The sequence below is a fragment of the Xyrauchen texanus genome, chromosome 3 (assembly GCF_025860055.1).
Source record: "Xyrauchen texanus isolate HMW12.3.18 chromosome 3, RBS_HiC_50CHRs, whole genome shotgun sequence".
NCBI lineage: Eukaryota > Metazoa > Chordata > Actinopteri > Cypriniformes > Catostomidae > Xyrauchen > Xyrauchen texanus.
The window spans coordinates 23,526,044-23,548,005 of NC_068278.1; the positions used below are offsets into that span (position 1 = coordinate 23,526,044).

The 21,962-nt window shown below is 43.1% G+C and overlaps 1 protein-coding gene across 2 annotated transcripts in view; it reads left to right on the forward strand.

The window, feature by feature from the left end:
* Positions 1–21,962, forward strand: part of edil3a (EGF-like repeats and discoidin I-like domains 3a) — a 384,265-nt gene that overhangs the window by 137,511 nt on the left and 224,792 nt on the right. For both annotated transcript variants that reach the window (XM_052111629.1, XM_052111639.1), the window contains one exon: positions 614–742. In XM_052111629.1, the coding sequence (XP_051967589.1) occupies positions 614–742 (129 nt within the window). The remainder of the gene's footprint in view (positions 1–613; positions 743–21,962) is intronic.

A 21,962-nucleotide genomic window follows, 5' to 3' on the forward strand; every position in this document is an offset into this window, starting at 1 on the left:
TGTTATCTAGTTATCTACAATATCGAGTTTATATCAAATGTAAACAGCAAGCTAGCAAGATAAGTTAGCGTTGACAACTCACCGTCTGTAACTGCCATGGTGTCCCATGTGTCACTCCACTAACAGCAGGAGGATGTCCCAGCACACTGTCCTTGATCTCGAACCATGGAAAGTTCTTGCTTTGGTCCATTGTGAATTTTAATGTATTTGTACTGTACCTCGCAATTTTTTTATTTTCCCGAACCTGTACCTTTGTGCGCTGAATGAACAACATGGCAAATTTGGCGATCTTGGTGCTGAAACCTCTGACCTGACTCATTGAAACTCCACCTTGACATTGACCCCGCCTCAATCTCAAGTTGGCCTTGTTTGACCCAAGGCTAATCTGTGGGCCAGTGGCCATTGGCCGTTGGCCCCGAGAAATCCCAAAGGAAACATGAGGAAACCCCGGAAGTTACAACGGGAAAGCAACTGGTACGCACTATCACATCGTCATTTGACACAAGAGTGGAAACATGGCTTTTGACCTAACTCATTAATTGTTCTGGTGAATTCCTAGATACATAAAAAAATAATAATTCACTCTGCTTATTTATATTTATCTATATTTCAGGACCCTGCCATCCAAACCCTTGTCACAATGGAGGCACCTGTGAAATCAGTGAAACATACAGGGGTGACACATTCATTGGATACGTCTGCAAATGCCCCCAAGGCTTCAACGGGGTCCACTGCCAACACAGTAAGTTCATATAATTCAAACTACATATAGCTCTGACCCATCTTATACCTAGTAAATTCTCCTGTTATCCGATCACAAGTGGACAGAACTAAAGGAGTAAACGAGACCCAATGCATTTTTGTCATCTGGTTGCTCTAAACCCATGTGGGTTTTCTGCATGTAGGAAAAGAGCATTTATAACTTTAATAATGGGTCCTAGACAACTTTTAAAGGCCAGCGACTCAAATTCAGTTGAAGTTAGAAGTTTAGATACACCTTAGTTTTTCACAAGTCCTGACATTTATTGTAGAAAACATTGCCTGTCTTAGATCAGTTATGATAACTACTTTATGAATGTGAAATGTCAGGATAATAGTGGAGATAATTATTTATTTCAGCTTTTATAACTTTCATCACATTCCCAGTGGGTAAGAAGTTTACATACACTTTTGTTTAACAAAAAAATTGTTAAACAATTGTTTAATTTAACAATTGTTTAATTGGATAGCCCACCACAAGCTTCTCACAATAAATTGCTGGGACCCACAGTCCCCCTACTGTACATCGAGTCAGTTTGGGATTAAATTAAGTGATAGAAATAATTGAGACAGTTTAAAAGGATAGAAGAACTGTGGCAAATTCTCCAAGAATCTTGGAACATCCTATCAGCCAACAACCAATGAAAACTGTGTCCAGGAATAGGACAATTGGTTGTAGGGCCTTGCCCAATCAAAATGGCAGCGGAGACTGCATGGACCTTTGTTCTATGATCAAAGGTGAGACATTAAACTTGGTTTCCCAAAGTGCTTCACAGCTGGATAGGAAGTCCCGCCCATGGACCCAATCTCAAACGCCATTACTCAAAAGCTGCCTATGACCGATGACGTCATCTTGTCAACAAAAGTAGCTGACAGATTTTATCTCTCTCTCTCTCTCTGTGCCCAGCTTCTAAGCCTGCGGTTTGAAAGAGCTATACGAAGGAGTTTCCCTCCTTCTGGACAAAGGGCAAAGAGACCACGTTTTTCTAACCTCACCATTTGGCCACGGTAGAGTAAGATTAACTTAGATTTGTTCCAGTCTAGTTGTATATGTGACCCGTCACGGAAACCAGTGACACAAGTCGGCAGCACAACTTGTGAGCAAAATGAGAAACAAGTGTTTTTTTCCAAAATTGGTGATTTCCGCTTTTTTGCAGAATCTGTTAGTTGAGATCATGAAGAAGCCTCTCCATGTTTGAGATAACAGTATTGGTATATTTAAAAGCTGCATATTTTGAGGTTGAAATCGGCTTGTTTTTCGGAGATTCTAGCATGCAGTAGGGGCGATCATTGTCTGTGTGTATTTCCGTACTGAATAGCCGCGGCGCTTTTGCCCTCGCCTCCAACAGCGTGGCTACTTATTATGCAGCTCTAGCCGGCTCTATCTGATATCAAAATTCAATGAAGATGGACGCGCAAAGAATGTCGCGAGACGAGCTGAACCGTGGCTGTTACAACTAAAATGTTTTGAAGTACTTCTTCGACAAGCCGGATGCTTATGAACAAGCCGCTCACTGATTCTGAAGACGCATCTGAGCGACGATGAAAGTGGAATGTCACTTTATCAACCAACCACCTGAATTTAGTTTTACATTCTTGTATGAAAAGCACTCAGTGTACATAAGAGTTGCCTATACAGTTTTATCGGTAGATGCTAAGAGACATTTATTTATTACCTGTTTGCAAACTTTTTTTTTTCTTTGATGGCACATTTTCCTGACCTTTACAGGGGGTATGGCTTATCTAAATGAGATGTAAATGAGCCCTATTGTCACTCCCAGCAGCAGAGAGAGGTGAGAACTGCACAATCTTTTGAGGCCGTTTTCTACCCTTTTAGCTTTTTTGAGTGCCCACCTTCAAATGGCCACAACTTCTCCAAATATTGTCAGATTTCCATGTGTTACAAATCGTTGGAAAGCTTGGAGACTACACTTTCAGAATATGTGAATAACTCAAAATGCCCCAAAACCGACTTGTGTCCCTACTTTCCGTGATCGGTCACATATGTATTACAACTGGTTCATTCAAATTCAGCGAATTTATTTAGAAAACAGAAAGGCGACCCTTCTCCCTCGTTTTCTATCAACGTTGACCATTGCCTCCATTTCTCTCCGTCACCGGACCTGAGGAACAAAGCAGAGACGTGTCTTTTCGCTGACAAGCGTAAGACAAAGGACCGATTCCAGATTGTTTTCTCCTGACTGCTCAACGCAACAGGAATTCAAACGGACAACCCTGCTAAAATCACACAGGTTTTCCTAAGTAAAGCTTGATATCTGGGCAGATTAAGTTTAGAAATGTCTAGGTTACGTATGTAACCTCCGTTCCCCGATGGAGGGAACGAGACGTTGTGTCAGAGAAGCGACACTAGGGGTCTCTCTTGAGCGCTGATATTCACCTCTGAACTATGAAAAAAGGCCAGTGAGAGTTGGCAACCAGTATTTACATGTCCCGCCCCCGGACATATGGGTATTTAAGCGGCGCAAATACGGGAGTTCATTCAGGATTTTTCTGAGGAGCCGGAAATGGTCCGGCTACAACAGGGGCTCGGCTCAGCGACGTGGCAGGGGAGACACAACGTCTCGTTCCCTCCATCGGGGAACGGAGGTTACATACGTAACCTAGACGTTCCCCTTCTGTCGTTCTCTCCACGTTGTGTCAGAGAAGCGACTCTAAGGGTCCACTTAAAAAGAGCCATGTGCTGAGCCGTGTACATGATCCGCTGATACAGGAGCGAGCAGGTATTCCTACGTGCAGAACGACCAACTGTATCAGGCTGCACGTACCCTTCCCCAATGCCCCATTTAAGCCATCAGGATTCCTTATCGTTACCCTGGAGGGGGAACAAGGTGACGGCCGCCAACATGGGACAACAACGGGCCAGCCTGGTTGGGCCTCTTTTCTCTCTATGTTTCTCGCATAGAGCAACTACGGCCGGGGCCCATACACGCATTGAGGGAAGGGAGTCTTAGCCCTTATTAGGGCGGAGAAGACCCTGCGGAGGCCACACCTACCCGGGAGGGGAGGCAAATTTTGAGTGGCAAATACATCGCATGGCCTATACTTAGGTCTTATGCGGAACAGTAGTGCGGTGGTAGATCCAGCCTCGCAGAGGGGGGAAGCATACAGCACGGCACCCGAGGTAGCTGTAACTGCCTAAGGAAAACACGGAGTCAACTCTCGTGAGGGGACAGAACCATGGTTTTACACACAGGGGGAGTCCGAACAGGAGGCCTTACCTGTGGGGCCCCTATACCAGTACAGGGTAGCTAGTGGTACCCGCAGTGGTTTGGGTCGGTGAGTTCCTCCACAGAACTGCGACCCACGAGGGCTAGGGAGGAGTCAACCAGTGTCCCAAACCTGGGATCTCCTGGGAAAGAAGGCGCACTGTTTCCCCTGGTTAGGGGGAAGGGCGCTGGGTGCAAGCGATTCACCCGGTAAGATCGTGGACGTGCCACCGAGTTCTACGGGCTCGGTACCTGAGAGAACACGGGACGATACTGACTCAACTCGGAGATTGTAGAATCTCGCAAAAGTGTTAGGTGTTGCCCAGCCCGCTGCTCTACAAATGTCTGCTAGGGCAATGCCCCTAGCCAGTGCCCACGAGGACGCAACACTCCTGGTGGAGTGGGCATTCCCTTTCTGCTGTCCCCCAAAGCAGACGAAGAGCTGCTCAGAGCGTCTGGTGCTCTGTGTGCGGTCCAGGTAAATAAATAAGGCACGTACTGGACACAGCAGTGAAAGGGCTGGGTCTGCCTCCTCCCGGGGCAGCGCTTGCAGGCACTTGGGCACGTAGCCCGGTCGCGGTCTTAGGATCACGAAAGTGTCCGCCGGACCGAACTCCAGGCAAGCGTCGCTAACAGAGAACGCATGCAGGTCCCCGACCCTCTTGATGGAAGCGAGCGCGATCAGCAGGGCGGTCTTGAGAGAGAGGGCCCTGAGTCCAACTGAGTCAAGCGGCTCGAAGGGGGGTCTCCGGAGTCCCATAAGGACGACCGAGAGATGCCAGGGGGGAAACAGGTTAGGCCGGGAGGGAGTCATCCTCCGGGCACCTTTTAGGAACCTGACGATTAAGTCGTGCTTACCAAGAGACTTGCTGTCTACCGTGTGCAGTGGTGGGCCGCGATAAGCGCAACATACACCTTGAGGGTGGAGGGGAACAGCCTCCTCTCCAGCCTCTCCTGAAGAAACACGAGCACTGACCTAACTGCACACTTCTGCGGGTCTTCAGCTCGGGAAGAACACCAGTCCGTGAACAGACGCCACTTCAGGGCGTAAAGATGCCTGGTCGAAGGGGCTCGGGCTTGGTTAATAGTGTCTATGACGGCCGAAGGTAGGCCGGCTAGATCCTCCACGTCCCGTCCAGGGACCAGACGTAGAGATTCCAGAGGTCTGGGTGCGGATGCCAGAGCGTGCCCCATCCCTGAGAATTCCTCAGGGGAATTCGCCAGGGAGGGGCTGTCATGAGGAGCATGAGATCCGAAAACCACCTCCGGTTGGGCCAGTAGGGGGCCACCAGAGTGACTTGCTCCTTGTCCTCCCTGACCTTGCATAGCACCTGCGCAAGAAGGCTCAATGGGGGAAAAGCGTACTTGCGCAGCCCCGCGGGCCAGCTGTGCGCCAGAGCATCTGTCCCAAGGGGAGCCTCTGTGAGGGCATACCAGAGCGGACAGTGGAAGGTTTCCTGGGAGGCAAACAGGTCTACCTGGGCCTTGCCGAACCTGTCCCAAATCAGCTGGACCGAATGGGGGTGGAGCCTCCACTCTCCGCCGGGCAAGTTTTGCCTTGACAGCGCGTCCGCTACAGTCACTGCTGACTCCAAAGCAGGAGACGACGGGCGAGCTGTGACATGTAGAGGGAGCTGCATCCGCCTTGGCGGTTTATGTAGGCCACCACTGTGGTGCTGTCTGTCCTGACTAGGACATGCTTGCCACGTAATCAACGGAAGAAATTTCTTCAGGGCAAGAAAAACGGCCAGCAGCTCTAGGCAGTTGATGTGCCAGCGCAGCGGCCTCGGTTCCACCGGCCTGCGGCTGCGCGCTCGTTGCACGCGGCGCCCCAACCCAATTTGGAGGCGTCGGTTGTAACCAGAACGCGACGGGACACCTGCTGCAAGGGTACTCCTGCCCGTAGAAATCAGAGGTCTGTCCAGGGTTTGAAGGTTTGGCGGCAGGCGGGGGTAACTTCCACGTCGTGCGTGCCGTGGCGCCATGCTCGTCTCGGGACTCGAGTCTGGAGCCAATGCTGAAGTGGTCTCATATGCATCAACCCCAGTGGCGCGGCCGCCGCGGAGGATGCCATATGCCCCAGGAGCCGTTGGAAACGTTTCAAAGGGACCACGGTGCCTGGTTCGATAGAAGCGAGGCATTCCAGCACTGACTGAGCATGCTCGTTGGAGAGACGTGCTGTCATTGAGACTGAGTCTAACTCCAAACCGAGAAAAGAGATACTCTGGACCGGGGTGAGCTTGCTCTTTTCCCAGTTGACCTGAAACCCTAAACGGCCGAGGTGCTCGAGCACCTGGTCTCTGTGTGCGCATAGTAATTCCTGCGAGGTGGCCAAAATGAGCCAATCATCGAGGTAATTGAGTATGCGTATGCCCGCTCCTCGTAGCGGGGCAAGAGCCGCCTCTGCGAACTTCGTGAAGACGCGAGGGGACAGAGACAGGCCGAAGGGGAGGACCTTGTACTGATACGCCTGACCGTCGAACGCGAACTGTAGAAAGGGTCGATGTCGAGGGCGAATTGAGACGTGGAAGTACGCGTCCTTCAGGTCTACCGCTGCGAACCAATCTAGATGCCGGACGCCAGATAGAATTTGTTTCTGGGTAAGCATTTTGAACGGGCGTTTGGACAAGGTCCGATTGAAAACTCGCAGGTCCAAGATCGGACGTATGCCGCCGCCTTTCTTGGGTACAACGAAGTAAGGGCTGTAGAAACCCTTCTTCGTTTCGGTCGGAGGGACAGGCTCTATCGTGTCCCTGATTAGGCGATTTCCTCACGCAGGGAGTGGGCATGTTCGCCGTGCACTGCGGAGGAACGAACGCCCACGAAGGGGGGCGGAGACCTGGCAAACTGAATTGCGTAACCGAGTCGGATGGTCCGGTGCAGCCACCGTGACGAGCTGGGCAGTGAAAGCCATGCCTCTAAGCTCCGTGCTAGGGGCACCAAGGGGACGAGTATTTTGGACGTACCCGGCGGGGCCTCGCAGCGGTGCGGAACAGGTAATGCGGCGTCGGGAGGCGCTGTGGCGTCCCGAGGCTCTGGTGCTAAGAATAAACTCAAAGCACTTACCTTGTTCCGCGCACCCGGCAGGGGGCGGGTTCGTGACTGAGGAGGAAGTCTGATGCTGGTGTCCTCTGGACTCGTCTGAACCAGCCGGCCGGGGAACAGTCGTGGGGCTGAGGGCGGAAGCACTGCATCCTGGGCGCCGAGACTGTTGAGGCCTGAAAGCAAAGTGCCGTGAGAACGGCATTTGCGGGCCATGTGACCCAGAGGTAAAGGAAATAGCTCTTTTATTGAGAATTTGGGTACCGCAGCCCCCGGCAGGAACTCGGTGTGTAAAACGCAGCAGTCTGCAAACACGACCATCGGCTCCGAAGAAATTTTCTGAATGAACTCCCGTATTTGCGCCGCTTAAATACCCGTATGTCCGGGGGCGGGACATGCAAATACTGGTTGTCAACTCTCATTGGCCTTTTTTCATAGTTCAGAGGTGAATATCAGCACTCAAGAGAGACCCCTAGTGTCGCTTCTCTGACACAACGTGGAGAGAGCGACAGAAGGGGAACTGTGACTTTTCTTGTACAACTAAATCGTATATTTGATGCTGAATGGTTGATGTTTTGAGTATCTTGTATGTTTAACTCTGATCGCGGTTTTGCTGTTTTGATTTGTGAGATCGTCAATTTTGGGTGAAATGTTGTTTATTGATTGATCTGAACTAGCGATTCAGTCGCGCTGTTACCAGCGTTTATCCTCCGTTAAATTGCATGCACCCCTGTTTGTTTGCTCTCTCTCTCACACACACTGAAATTCACGGAGAGAGCAGCACTGCGGTTTATTTCCGACTCACGCTGGTGTTTTCAAATTCTCCCGCCTGTTTCGTCAGTTCCTTTGTGTGCCTGCTCATTTCCACCCCCATGTGATATTAGCTCCATCACCTGGATCTGATCCAGTCATCTTTCTTTCCCTCCACATTCAAATAATCGTTGGCTCTGCCCTTTATGGTGTAATCCTCCATTTTGAAACTAGTACCATTTTGAATTCAGTTCGCCATTTTGAACCTAGTTCTTAATGTTGAAACCAATCCTCCAATTTGAAACTAGTTCCCCACGTTGAGTTTAATCCGCCATTTTGTTTCCTTTGTTACCAAATCTAGACACACACCCACATGCATACATCCTTACACTAGCATATAGCTCCACTATTTAGTTAGGACTTCCATGTTATGTTTTTGTGTTATATTCATGTAGTATTGGTGGTGTTCATTGCTGTTTGATTAATAAATCATGTTATATTATTATAAAAAGTAATCCTAGTTGTTTGTTTGAATATTGTGTTGAAGCCAGCCTCTGCCACAACAAGAAGTCCCCTATTACTTCAGTATTGTTATTTTGTTGTTGTTAGAAGCCAACTGTAACCAGTCTTAGCATCCTGGAGAAATGAAAACGGCCTCCCAATTTGCTCGAGTCACACACTGTCAGTGTTACCAGCAAATGCTTCTGTTATATTCAGTCTGAAAAAAACAATGACATTGACATCACATGAGAATGAAATTAACTTTTTAATAAGGGACAATGTTTTTCCCCTTGGAATTGATTTCCAAGTGCCTTTATGAGGGCATTTTTTCTAAGCATACATGACATAAATTAAAAACAAAACATGCCTTCCATTTGTCAAAAATTGTACTAAACCCATAACTTGAAAGGCCAAGGATAGTATTATGACATATTATCTTTTATAATGTGATAAACATATATCACATTAATACGTCAAAATGTTTAATGTTGTAAGGCAAACATCTTGCTTCCACTCTGCATACTACAAAATAAGAATTTCATCAGAACAACACATTAATTGTGATTTTATGCATTCAATATTGATTATAGATGCTGATTAGATAATTGCATGAACAATTAGGTGTACAAGTGTTCCTAATAAACTGTTCAAAGAGTGTAATATATAGGCATGTAACGGTACACAAATTTCACAATATGATGCATAGCCTCATTATACGATACGATATAATACAATACGAGCACCAACAAATGTTTTTAGTGGTGAACCAAAAAAAAAGGTGGTCTGAAGCAACCACTCCGTCCCTGCGGCTGCTCCTTTGAGCGGATGGCAGTGGTGAGGAGTCCATGACAGAGCATCCTTCTTCCTTCCCGGGTTTCAGGAAGGAGTAACAAGGTATGTAACAAGGTTAAAAATGGGAAAGGAGGAGGTGGGAACCGGCTGAATGGTCAAAATAATGTTTAATGAAACAAATAGACACACAAGACAAACTGCATGTGGCTCTCTCTCTCTTGAACTGCAGCATCCTGTTGCATTTATCCCTTTCCCCGACTGCATAGCCATGTCCCGGCCCCGCCCACCGCCTCGTCACAACAATATATGTGCATAATCCACTATTATTTAGCGGCTTGAGCAAAAAACTTTCTGCACACATAATTTTTGGAGGTAGATCCTACCCAAAGGGGGAGGAGTTACTACAAACACGGCGACCAAGGGCAGAGGGCCCGCTGTCCAAGGAAGATGTGGTTTACCGGCAGGGAAACCATTTTGCTGGATATTTTATTTTATTTTATTTTTATTTATATATTTAAACAGGAAATGATTAAAGAAAATCGGGCCTGACTCAGTATAAAACTGATTTTCAGCAGGTTCCTGTTCTGCAGAACATAAATACCTCATACACAAAGAACTCAAAAACAAAACAGTAACAAACACACAAACCAAGAGAAAGCATCAGAGCGAAGCCATGAAGCCATCTCAATGGTCACAAATATACCTATCCATTAGATGGTGAGCAAATGTTATTTTAAATAGTCTTATTGATGTTATTGTTCTGATGTGCTGTGGAGTTTCATTCCAGGCTTTGGTAAGCACATGAAAAAAAGATCTCTGTCCATAGCAGTTCCTAAAAGCCGGTATAGGCAGAAGTCCATTTGAAACAGATCTCGTAGTGCGTTCGAGCCTTGAGCTGAGTTTTGGAACCAATGCAGTCAATGCTGCAGAAGTGCGTCCATTTAAGATTTGATAATACAAGTTTATCCCATAGCTTATTTTATAATTCTGAAATGTCAAGGCATTACACAAAGATAGTGCAACACAGTGGTGAGTCCAGCCTGGAAGCCTGTTGTGGATCTTATAAGCTCTATTATAGAGTCTTGCTACAGGTTCAAGGATCTCAGTTGTTGTGAGTGACCAAACAGGTAAGCAATATGACAAATTGGACATAATGATAGCATGAAGATATGATTTAGAAACAGAAAGCAGCAAATAGGGTCAGTAGTATGTATTATATACGTTGTGACAAAAAATGATTTATGGCCCTGATTTATGGTTTAATTGCTGTACATTTGACCTTTCCCTCTGCCCCCTCCCCTCCCTCCGGCAGTTGTACATGCTGTGATATGACGTGTCTGTTCTGATACCCCCATCGGTGTATTTAAAAAGGGTTAGGTTTGTTCATTGCAAGTATTTTGTGATTTCCACTTGTGCAATGGCTGCTCCCAGCACTCCTAAAAAACAATGTTAAATGATGTAAAAAGACTTACTAAGATATATTGGGCTCCGAGGAGATGTCATGGTCCAGGCATGACCAGGTCTCTCCATGAGCCGTTAGAAGATCTGAAATATGAATTTCATCTAAACAACACACAGTTGTGTGTGTACGACTTTGACAGAACATCTTGTACTGTTAAGTTATTCAACAAGGGTGATGCAATGGATGAAGACCATTGTTTGTATTTCACGGAAAAGGACTGGGATGTATTTTACAATCGTGTTTGGAGGGATCTGAATAATGGCGCATCTCCAGAATCATTTCCAAGAGACCGTGTGTTTGGTAACCACACTATCAAGAGGGTTGCTGACCATGTCTACATACTTACCAGCGAGGACAAACAGGGTCTCAGTGACAGAGGGTGTCCTTTCCTAGAGACAGAGCACAATGAATGTTTCCAAATGAAGTTTTTGTTTCAGTGGAAAGATATTCCTATACTGAATGATGTTTTTTCAAAGATAGACAAACTGTTTAAATGGTGTGATGCAAATGACCAATACAATGTAATTAAGGTCAGCCTGTTTGACCCCGAAAAAGCGTGGGAGTGATCGTGTAACACCGCCACCTTCTACAGATCTTAAAGGTTGGCGGTGACTGACCGCATTTCAAACCAACATTCAAACCAACATGTCTCAAGACTTTACTACATATCTTCCTGGGCCCGTCGCATCACCCAATGACCCAGATACTTCAGCAAGAGATGACCCCGTTGTAGGGTCTTCTGACATCGGCCATTGGCTTGACAAGTTTTGCATGGAGCTTGGCTACAGCAATCTAACGTTCATTTCATCCCACTGATCAGGATGCCCACTTCCGGATGCAGCGGCTCTTAAGGGAGAGGACGACACGGATGGCATTATTGGTGTGAAGGGGTTCAATTTCATAAAAGCAGTCATAGTGGTCATTCTGGATCATCTCCTCGATTTAAAGTTAAAAGAGTTGTGCTACGGTTGTGAAGTGGATCACCCCAGTCAGATCCAGCACACGTGCTTGTTTGATCCTGACAAGTATTTCTTTTACACTCATTTTGAAGAAATTTCCAGTAAACTGTTTAAACCTGTGTTAAACCAAGTCATCGGCCAGGCTTTAAAACCATTTGGATTGACACCGCATCCTCAGAGAATCCATGGAGTTGTCGAAGGCGTGTTGTGTGAACTAAGAGAGGAGCCGAACATTCTACAGAGAGTGCGTGAAATCCGTGAGAAGCTGGTGAATGATACCTGTGAACAGGCTGTCTCACGACGCTGTGGGCCGGTTGGAAAGGCTGTTCGGCTGGGTCCAAAGTTTGATGCTAACAATGGGGAACTGCTGCGGAGCTACTGGCCTGATTACATTTATTCTGAGACATCGACTTCAATGTGAAATAACCAATATGCTGTACGTTCTGGACAAAACAAGCTTATAAATGAACCCGATATTAACAAATGGCTGATTTGTCTAAAAAAACACATGGATATAGTCAGAGGTCTATCAAACAATTGGACTGAAATGATACAAGTCTATGCCTACCAGAATGATTCTCCCTGTTTGTTGCTTAAAAACATTCTAAATTCATTGTTTGAATGCGATAATGTCTGTAAAATATCTGATATAATATGCTTATGTACATTTGTGACGGATACATGTGTGATGTTATTGTCAAGAAACGATCAGAGTGATAGTCATGTCTTTGAAAATGTTGATACTCTGGTTAATTACCTGATTGACAAAAATACTGATACATGCGTTAATTTCCTACAATATCTAGACATTGGTTGATGTTGGTGTTTCTATTTGACTATTTAAGCATGTATTGTATGATTACCCCTTATATTTTTTAAAATAAAAGGATACTTTTATAGATTCACTGTTTCATTATTTAGGTGGTGTCTGATCTGATAACATGACCGAACAATTGCATAAGGTGTCCTACACACCATCAAACCCCGGCTCTTTAGGGGGTGTGAGTAGATTAAAACGTGGTGTATTAGAGGAAAGTGGTGATTTGCTAAGTGATAAAGAAGTTTCAGACTGGTTAGCCAGTCAAGATGCTTATACACTCCACAGACCACTGCGACATCATTTTAAAAGGAATAGGGTCGTTGTTTATGGTATTGATACACAGTTTCAAATGGACCTGGTAGATATGTCAATATATTCTACGGAAAATGACAATACTAAATTTCTTCTCACATGTATAGACGTGTTTAGCAAATATGCATGGGTACGTTGTATAAAGAACAAGACTGGATTGGCAGTGACCAATGCATTTAATTCAATACTACAAGAGGGTAGAATCCCTCAGAAAATTCAGACTGACAAGGGAAGGAATTTTTAACAAGCATTTCCAACAACTAACTAAAAAACACAACATTTACCATTTCAGCACGGGAGTGAATTGAAAGCAAGCGTTATTGAACGTTTTAATAGAACGTTAAAAGGACGGATGTGGTGTTATTTAACAGCTATAAACTCTAAACGCTACATCAATGTTTTACAAGACATTATTCAAGGATACAACAGTAGTTATCACAGAAGTATTAAAATGAGGCCTGTAGATGTCAACAAAGAAAATGAACCGGTCGTCTATGACAATTTGTATGGTAATGTGTGTAAGAAGATGCCTGTATTTAAATTCAAAATTGGCGACATGGTTAGAATATCAAAGATGAGGGGTCCTTTTACCAAGGATTATGAACAAAACTACACAGATGAGTTCTTCACTATAACCGAATGTATACCACGACAACCACCAGTCTACAAACTATCTGATTATGATGGCGACGTTATCGATGGATCATTTTATGAAGAGGAGTTACAAAAAATTATTGTGGATAAGGACAAAGCTTTTAAAGTAGAAAAGATATTAGACAAGAAGAAGCATGGTAAAAGATCCATGGTGCTCGTGACGATGGGTGGGGTGGCCTCCGAAGTTTGACAGCTGGGTTAATGAAAAAGCTGTTGTAGATCTACAAACCTCTTAAAGCATATAAAAATAAAACATTTGTTACCTGACTTCATTTCTGCAGTAAACGGTCATGGATGAAGCAGGGTTTTATGTTACATTGCCATGCAATGCTTCATTAGATCTTTACCCGAAAACCGAATTTCAAATTACAGAACAAGATTAGCCAAACCTATAAACTTAAAAGGTCGTTGGGAGGTGGGTGTGGCTGAAATTGAATACCCTAGATCATGGTACACTATTACTGATGATGATGCGAAAGTCCAATTCAGAGAGGTTATCGACGGAATCAGTCATCTTGTGAAGATAAAGCTGAAAAGTGGTTATTATGACGAAGTTTTGTTTGTAATTAAGGAGCTAAATGCTATGCTACCTCGGCATGCACGTCTTGGCTACGATCATGTGAAAAACAAAGTGTTCATGATGGCGGCACCAGGAAGTTCCTTAACATTCCACGGTAAACTAGCCATTATTTTGGGTGTAATACCGAAGAAACCATTGGTAGCTGTAAATGATTATACTGGAAATGAAAGCATCGAACCGGTTTTACGCCAGTGTCACGCCACACCAAGCAGACATAAATGGAGGGTTTTACACCATGTACATGTACACAGATATTATCGAATACCAATCTGTGGGTGATGCACATGCCCCGCTTTTGAGATGTGTACATATAACCGGATCGGATCGTGAAATAGTCAGTGTTGCATATGACAGAGTACACTACGTGTCAGTGAATAAACATTCTATTGGAGAGATTTGTATTGAGCTCAAAGACGACAGAAACAGGAAAGTGCCATTTTCTTACGGCAAAGTCGTCGTTAAACTACACTTCAGGCCTGTGAAACAACCGATCCTTTAAAAATTATAATCCGTACCAAATGGACCCCACTCATTATGTAAACTATTATAAAACTCAAGCAGGCGGTGGAATGCCAGGGTTTTCTGGGGGAGGGGTCATGTATGGGGTGGGGCTCTGAGGCCTTTTCAGGGGTTTGTTTCGAATGGCTCTTCCGTTGTTAAAAAGAGGTTTCAGCATAGCCAAACCACACCTTAAAAACGCTGCTAAAAACATAGCCAGCGATGTTGTTACCAGAGCTATGACACATTCCTTTAATAATAATGATAAATCTCAAGACGGTTCGGGGTTAATGGTTATGTTACGTAAACGGAGGTCTAAACCACCTGGAATGAGGAGGGGGTGGAGAGGTCAGGCGGTAAAGAAAACCAGGAAACCCCCTAAGAAAACCGCAGTTAGGCAACGAAAACGAAAGAGAGCTGTGAAGCGTTTTCATCTGTTAAAACTATATTCTAAACCATGGCACTACTACACACCATGTCCGAAGAGTGTATTAAATCCGAACTGGATCTGTTTACAGTACCGATGACTCAGGCGGCTATTGAAAAAACACATACATTGAAATCCCTCCTCTATCTGCGATATCGGACAGCGCTCCATTGGAATTTTTCATAGCGGGGAATGGTGAAGATTATATAGATTTAAATAATACACTGCTTTACATGCGTGTTAAAATCACAAATCCGGACGGTTCAAATATCAGAGATGGGACTCCTGTTGGACTGGTCAATTATCCAGGAAACACTATTTTTTCACAGGTTGACGTATACGCTTGGTGATAGGTTAATTTCACAGAGTACAAACACTTACCCCTATCGATGTATTATAGAATGCCTTTTAAACTATGGTAAAGATACATTGGAAAGTGTTTTCTCAGCAGGTTTATTTTACAAAGATTCTGCTGGACATATGGATGCAGGCGATCCGGCAGGGGGTAACATTGGTCTGACAAAGAGGGCTGCCTTTAGCAACGAAAGTGCAGTAGTTGAGCTTTTATCACCAATACACAGTGATATTTTCTTTCAAGAAAAACTAATGCTTAATGGGGTGGACATTAAAATCCGTCTGACAAGATGCAAAGATGAATTTTGTCTAATGAGGACTGATGCTATAGCATACAAACTGCTTATTTTGACAGCTTCTCTGTTTGTTAAAAAAGTATCTGTATCCCCAGGAGTGAGCCTGGGGCACGCTCAAGCACTACTCTCAACAACTGCCAAATACCCCATTGACAGGGTCTGCCTGAAAAATGTCTCCATACCAGCTGGAGGCCGTGTATCAAACCAGGAAAACCTGTTTTTAGGTACATTACCCAAATCCATCATATTGGGTATGGTCGATAATGATGCTTTTACAGGGGCATACAATAAAAACCCTTTTGCATTTAAGCATAACGATCTGGAGTTTCTAGCTGTTTATGTGGATGGTCAGCAACACCCGCCAAACCATTACAACCTGACTTTGGAGCAGGCACCGCGTGCGAGAATTTTACCAGCTTGCACTTTTGTCTGGAAGACATCTAAAAACCAAGCGTTGGTAATCGACAGAGAAGATTTTCTGCAGGGTTATACACTTTATGGTTTCAACCTCACTCCAGGCGAAGAATGTGGTCAACACATCTCAGCTTGTTAAGTCTGGGAATATCAGACTAGAAGTACGTTTCAGACAACCGCTTCCAAGAACCATTAATCTGATTGTTTATGCTGTTTTTGACAACATCATTGAAGTTTCTAACCGAAGACAGGTACTTGTTGACTACTATTAATTGAAAACATAAATACCATACAACTTACAGCGGCTATAGACAGAATCACACAAAACACGCATTTTCTTGGAGTACTACCGTGTGATCATTTACCGAAGGACCCCTTAAGAACATTACCTACGTCAGCCATAATCAACACAGACCCTGCACATCTCCCGGTGAACACTGGTTAGCAATTTACATAAATAAGGATGGTTCAGCATTTTTCTTTGACAGTTTCGGTAATAGTCCTGATTTTATTCGTTTTCCTGTATCAATCACTGCCTTTCTAAAAACGAATTCAACACGCATTCAATATTCAGCTAAACAAGTTCAGCATTTTATGTCTGACACATGTGGTCATCATTGTATTTTCTTTCTATATCATATGATTCGAGGTCGTGCTTATGATGATGTTATGATGCTTTATAGCGATGATTTAATTAAAAATGATGAATATGTATCGCATTTTGTGAAAAAACTAAGGATAACTCATTGTAATAGTACTACATTTAAGTGTATGCAATGTGTGCAAATGGGTGAAACGTTTATGTTAAACACATGATTTGTAAATGTTTGCTTCAAATAAATAAAAAGAGCACAATGTCAAATGTACCAATGTCATAGCTTTATTGAATACCATATGATTAATTTGTACAAAAATGAATATACAATTATACAATATCAAAATGACAGCCATACGTTTTGATCAAGAGACGGTGATTTAAACGGTGATAGATCTGAATCCTTAGAAGAAGGCGTACTTAAATACATTCTTTGACCCGTAGAGGTAGAGGGCGATGTAGATGGTTTGGTTTTAAATTAACTTATTACACGTCTAACCTTATGGTTTGGCACTGTTGAATAGGGGATGTTTAAAGTAGCAATTGCCTGCAAAAACTCAGTCCATCCATGAGGTCTACGGTCATCCCTAATATTATGCGGAGCCGTAATACTCTTTACAAGATCCATCACGTGTGATCCCTGTATAGTAATGCCTTTAAATACAAACTCCCCCGAATCGTTCCAAGATGCCATTTCTTTGGCTTTAGACATTTTATCCATGATGTATCTTGCATTTTTCACACATCTCAATGGGACATTTTTCAATACATCTGCTATAATATCTTCAACAGGGTTAACAGATTGTTCTTTGTGAGACTCATTGGGGGATGTTAATGCAAGCGTTAATGTGTTACTATCTCGATCACCCTGTTTAACTACCGTTAAAAATCTTTGTAAAGCCGAGGTGTAAAGCTTAGCCTTCTCATGAGTATCCAAATTGTCTTTATTCAAAATATTTCTTATAGCAACATCCAGATCGTCTTCCACGGTTTGTTGAATAGACTCTCGGGTATTGGACATCTTCAGTTTATCTATTTGGTTTTGTTTAGCCGTTATCAGACTTGTAATAAAGGGGACTGCTATGCTCAAAAGTGGAAGAAGAAATCCTCCTTTCTGGTTGAGCATGCGTTTTTTTGTGGACACACCAATATTTTTATTGGCTATGTATTTAATTTCAGTCTTTCTCCTCTTCAACCGTTTGTGTTGCTGGTTCGTTAGTGGGATTGTGCCATAGAGTACATTAAATGCAATCTCACACAATGTTAAAATGAGCTCATCAGATGCTGATTGCATAATAAGACGCCTTTGCATGGGGGTCGCTTTAAATAGCATTTTTAACAGGGGAGGTTTCTAGATAGTCTAGCAGACATTTTACCAAAATCACGGTTTTCTTTTTGAATGTAAACTACTGGCTGGTTTGAAAGCAACCCCGTTCTGAGACGAAAACATTCAGGGGTTTTTGCTTTATAGTCTATCATGAGGTATCCAAAAGGCTGGTTGGTAGCATCTTGATAGCATTCCATAAAATATTTTGTATTTCCGGGTACATTTGTTTTCCCAACACATTTATCTGATTGTTATCACGAGGATTCTTAAACAATATTAAATAATTTGTATTCAAACTGATGGTTCTGCTGGATTTACCTTGGAAAAATAAATTCTGCACAATATAAATAGCGCTGAGGTTTCTATGGTGAACGTATTGAGTGAATAACTTTTCCACTTCAGAGTTTCCACTTGCCTCCTTCATCATGTCGTCAATTAAGGCTATACAATTCTAACCGTGCATGTGCTGTTGTAAAGGCCCCCAGAAATGTATTCACATCCCGTGTGTTGTACATGGCTCCATCGTCATGTTTGTACTGCACCAGCGCAATTTCATCAGACACGAATGTGAAATATTTAACGTCATACTGACAGCCAAATATGATGTGAGCAAATTCTTCTGGGTCTTTCAAAAGTTTAGAAGTGGGTAGATTTTCTCTCATTGAAAAACGCCCCCACAGACTATTCAGCAACAATTTGTTGATAGATCTCTGAGCAGGGTTGTGACAGATCTTTGCAGGATCGAGTTTAACCCCTTCTTTTTTAAAGTAATCATCGATATAGGCTTTTTTGTCTGAATCGGTGACTACGTGAGAGGGATAGTCTGAGGCCTCCTGTTTAAATTTCAGAAAGGTCTTTACATAATCGGAAAACAGTGTTTCCGATTTCTCTGCAAAGTGCCACACCTCTGAGACATCCATTACAAGGTACCCCTTCTCAATCGCCTTCAACAATTCAGTGCTCACCCAGCAGCCTGAGATAGACCTCTCCTCATCTGTATGCGTACAAGATGTAACATTGATTTGTTTCTCAACGCATGTTCTGCACAGAGGAAACATAAGTTTCCCTGCACACCTGTAAGGAAGCACAGGATGAAGCAATTTTCGGGGGGGTAGCATTGTGGCCTTAATAAGTCCGTAATAATTTTCAAGGGGTTCAAAATCCTTGAAAATTATTTCAGGATGTCCAACAGGATAGCTTTTATGAGCCTGACAGTAAGGATAAAGACTCGTGAAATCAACATATCTGATCTTTTCATTTTCTGAAGTTTTGTGGTACAACTTGTAAGCATTTGTACGCCCCCCAAAGAGTGCATCACGCGGTTTCAGTCTCTCAGGTGCCGAATAAGTGGTCATAAACGCAATTACATGAGGGTCAGTTTGCTTAAGATTCTTCCATACACACTCATGCATTACCTCAACGTCTAGACAGTATGCGTTCTGCAAAACATCAATCTTGTCATTAAACTGCATCCTGAGCACTCCAAAAGGCACTTTTGACAGGGGGTTTACATATTCAGGTCTGTAACGACACTCGTGACCGTGGTGAAAACATCCAGCAAATTCTAGAGCTTTTCGTACACCATCTTTTTCGTAATATCCATCAACAAAGTACCCTCCAAATTTCACTTCACCGTGATTTAGCGCGTGGTGAATGTCTACGTCACGTGTTTTTTTTCACATACTCAAGCCATTCAATAGAGATGTTAGAGAATTGCTTATTGCTTACACCACCAGTCTGTACTGCATCAACAATCAGCTCATCCTCATTATTACCATCCTCGTGCTTTTTTATCATTGCGTCTAATCTTTCACAAAGGTTAGGTCGTGAGACCGCCAGTTTGTCATTATATTTTTGGATCATGTCTTCTAATCGTTTGCGTACTTTAGAGCGCGAGGGGCCTGATATTAATGAGGATGAACTGTGAGATGATGGTTCTAGTGACTGATTTAACATTTCACATTCTTTATTGCCATTAGAATAATTTAGACATCTTGTCTGTGTTTGAAGAATAACCTCTAATCTAGCATTTAAATCCAAATAGGCAGGACCTAAAACATCTATCTGTTGATCGATTATGCTTTGTAGCTGTTCAATATTTGACAAATGATCGTATCTAGTTCTTGCAGAAGGATTTTGTTCAAAGTCTGGTTGACAATCATGCAATTCATCATCTGAATGTGTTCTTTTACTCGTCAATTGAAATCTTTTTTCAATACAGTTTTATTTTCCACTGATTATACACCAACTACAAAAAAGCACAGGTCACCTAAATAATACAAAACAACAACACCCTTTTAACACAAATCAATCATAAACACAATTATACACATACCAGCTACAAAAAAGCACAGGATACCTAAATAATACAAAACAACAACACCCTTTTAACACAAAACAATCATAAACACAATTAGTTATTTTATATGTTCTATGACAGCATTATTGATGTTAGTCAATATATTTACCATGAGCTGGCTTTCTCGGAATCCATCCTGGAGAATCTTTTCAATTTTATTCAACATCTCCCGATTGGCACCAACTCGATCGAGAATAAGCCGTATAAGACTTCCTTGTTCTTCTGAGTTTGTCATCACCATGTGGAAGCAGTCACAAAGACGTTTGACATTCTCTGAAACAATGTCCAGCTTCTCGTCCGCCAATCGATTCTGTTCACGCAATTCCATCAACAAATCATGGGAAAAGTTCTGTTGATTTGATGGTAGATTTTCATCCGCTTTGATAACTGTCTCTTCCACACACTCCTGATTATTCGCATCATCCTCCGTACAATCCGATACAGCATCAATAAACAAAATCACATCCCCCGCATCGTTTAGCAGCACCTCCTCCTCTGACACCACAGGCCCGCCGTGTGATGAGACAGCATTATCGGTGTTGTCTGGAAGTATGGGTTGGTTAAGAGCGTCCCACTCCCTCACGAACGCATCATTATCGAAGATTGCTGTGGGGTCTTCGTCAGTTTGCAAACTGGTAGCGTACAAATCTATATAAAGAATGAGAATATGTGTATTAGCAAGGGGATACCATTTTTAATGATGTTAGTGTGAATCGTAGGCCTACTCACCAACCGATTCGTTTAACACAGAAGGTATTTGACGTGACGTTGTTTGATCACTTCTCCTTTCTCCTGATGAAGACCCATGTTTTTTTCTCCAAAATAGTGTCTTGCACCGTTTCCAGCTGGGGGTACAACATGTAATCGAGGGCTTCATGAAATCCTCGGAATTGGACTAACGGGTTTGTTGCGTCTCCGTGAACTGAGTGACAGTGATGTCTTCGGTTTGGGTGTAGCAAACCCCGGTTGTGAGACAAGCGTTGACAAGTCAACGTTTGAAATATCAACAAACACAGAAAATACATTTTTGTTTTATCAATATTGCATAATCAAAATAGAACACAAATAATGTATACATACCTTGCAGTACACATCTGTTGACAGATGTGCTCTGACCCGTTGTTTCATTAATTAACGGTTCAGTCACTGAAAAACAAATAGAAAATATTCACATCAGTACTAAGCAATTCTAATATATAAATACATAAAAATGATCTTTATGTAAACTTACGCAGTTGATCGATGCGATCCAGGTTTTGATAATCGTTGATAGGGCCTGAATTACGTACAAATAAAAATGATTTAAACGCCTGTTAAAAATCAAGGTACCAAAATGTAAAACATCAATATTTAAAAAATCACATACTTCTGAAAATAAACGCCATTTTAAAGTGCAATCACCCGTGTTCTACAGATGCGTCCGTCTGGTTCAGCTGTAAATGATGACCACACACACTTAAAGTCTGTTTAAATAGGCTGAGTTCTCCCCATAAGAAGACCTTCACTCACTCACTGCCAGAGGGAGGGGTTGGGAGGAGGGAGGGAGGGAGTGGAGGGTAAGGGGGACAGGAATTAAAAGTTCAAAGGTACTGCAATTAAGTCATAAAGCATAGGTCATATATAATTTTTTGTCACAAAGTTTCACAATCACACCACAGCTATCTGGCTCCATCTTCTGTTTAAATCTGGGTTCATGAAGCATCGCGACAAACTCAAAATGACGTATATAAAAGTTTAAAACACATTTTATTCATGTCTCTTTTATATAATTCTCAACAGAAAAATACACTTCCCTTAGACAACAATTGATCTCATTATGTTTTCATACATTTAA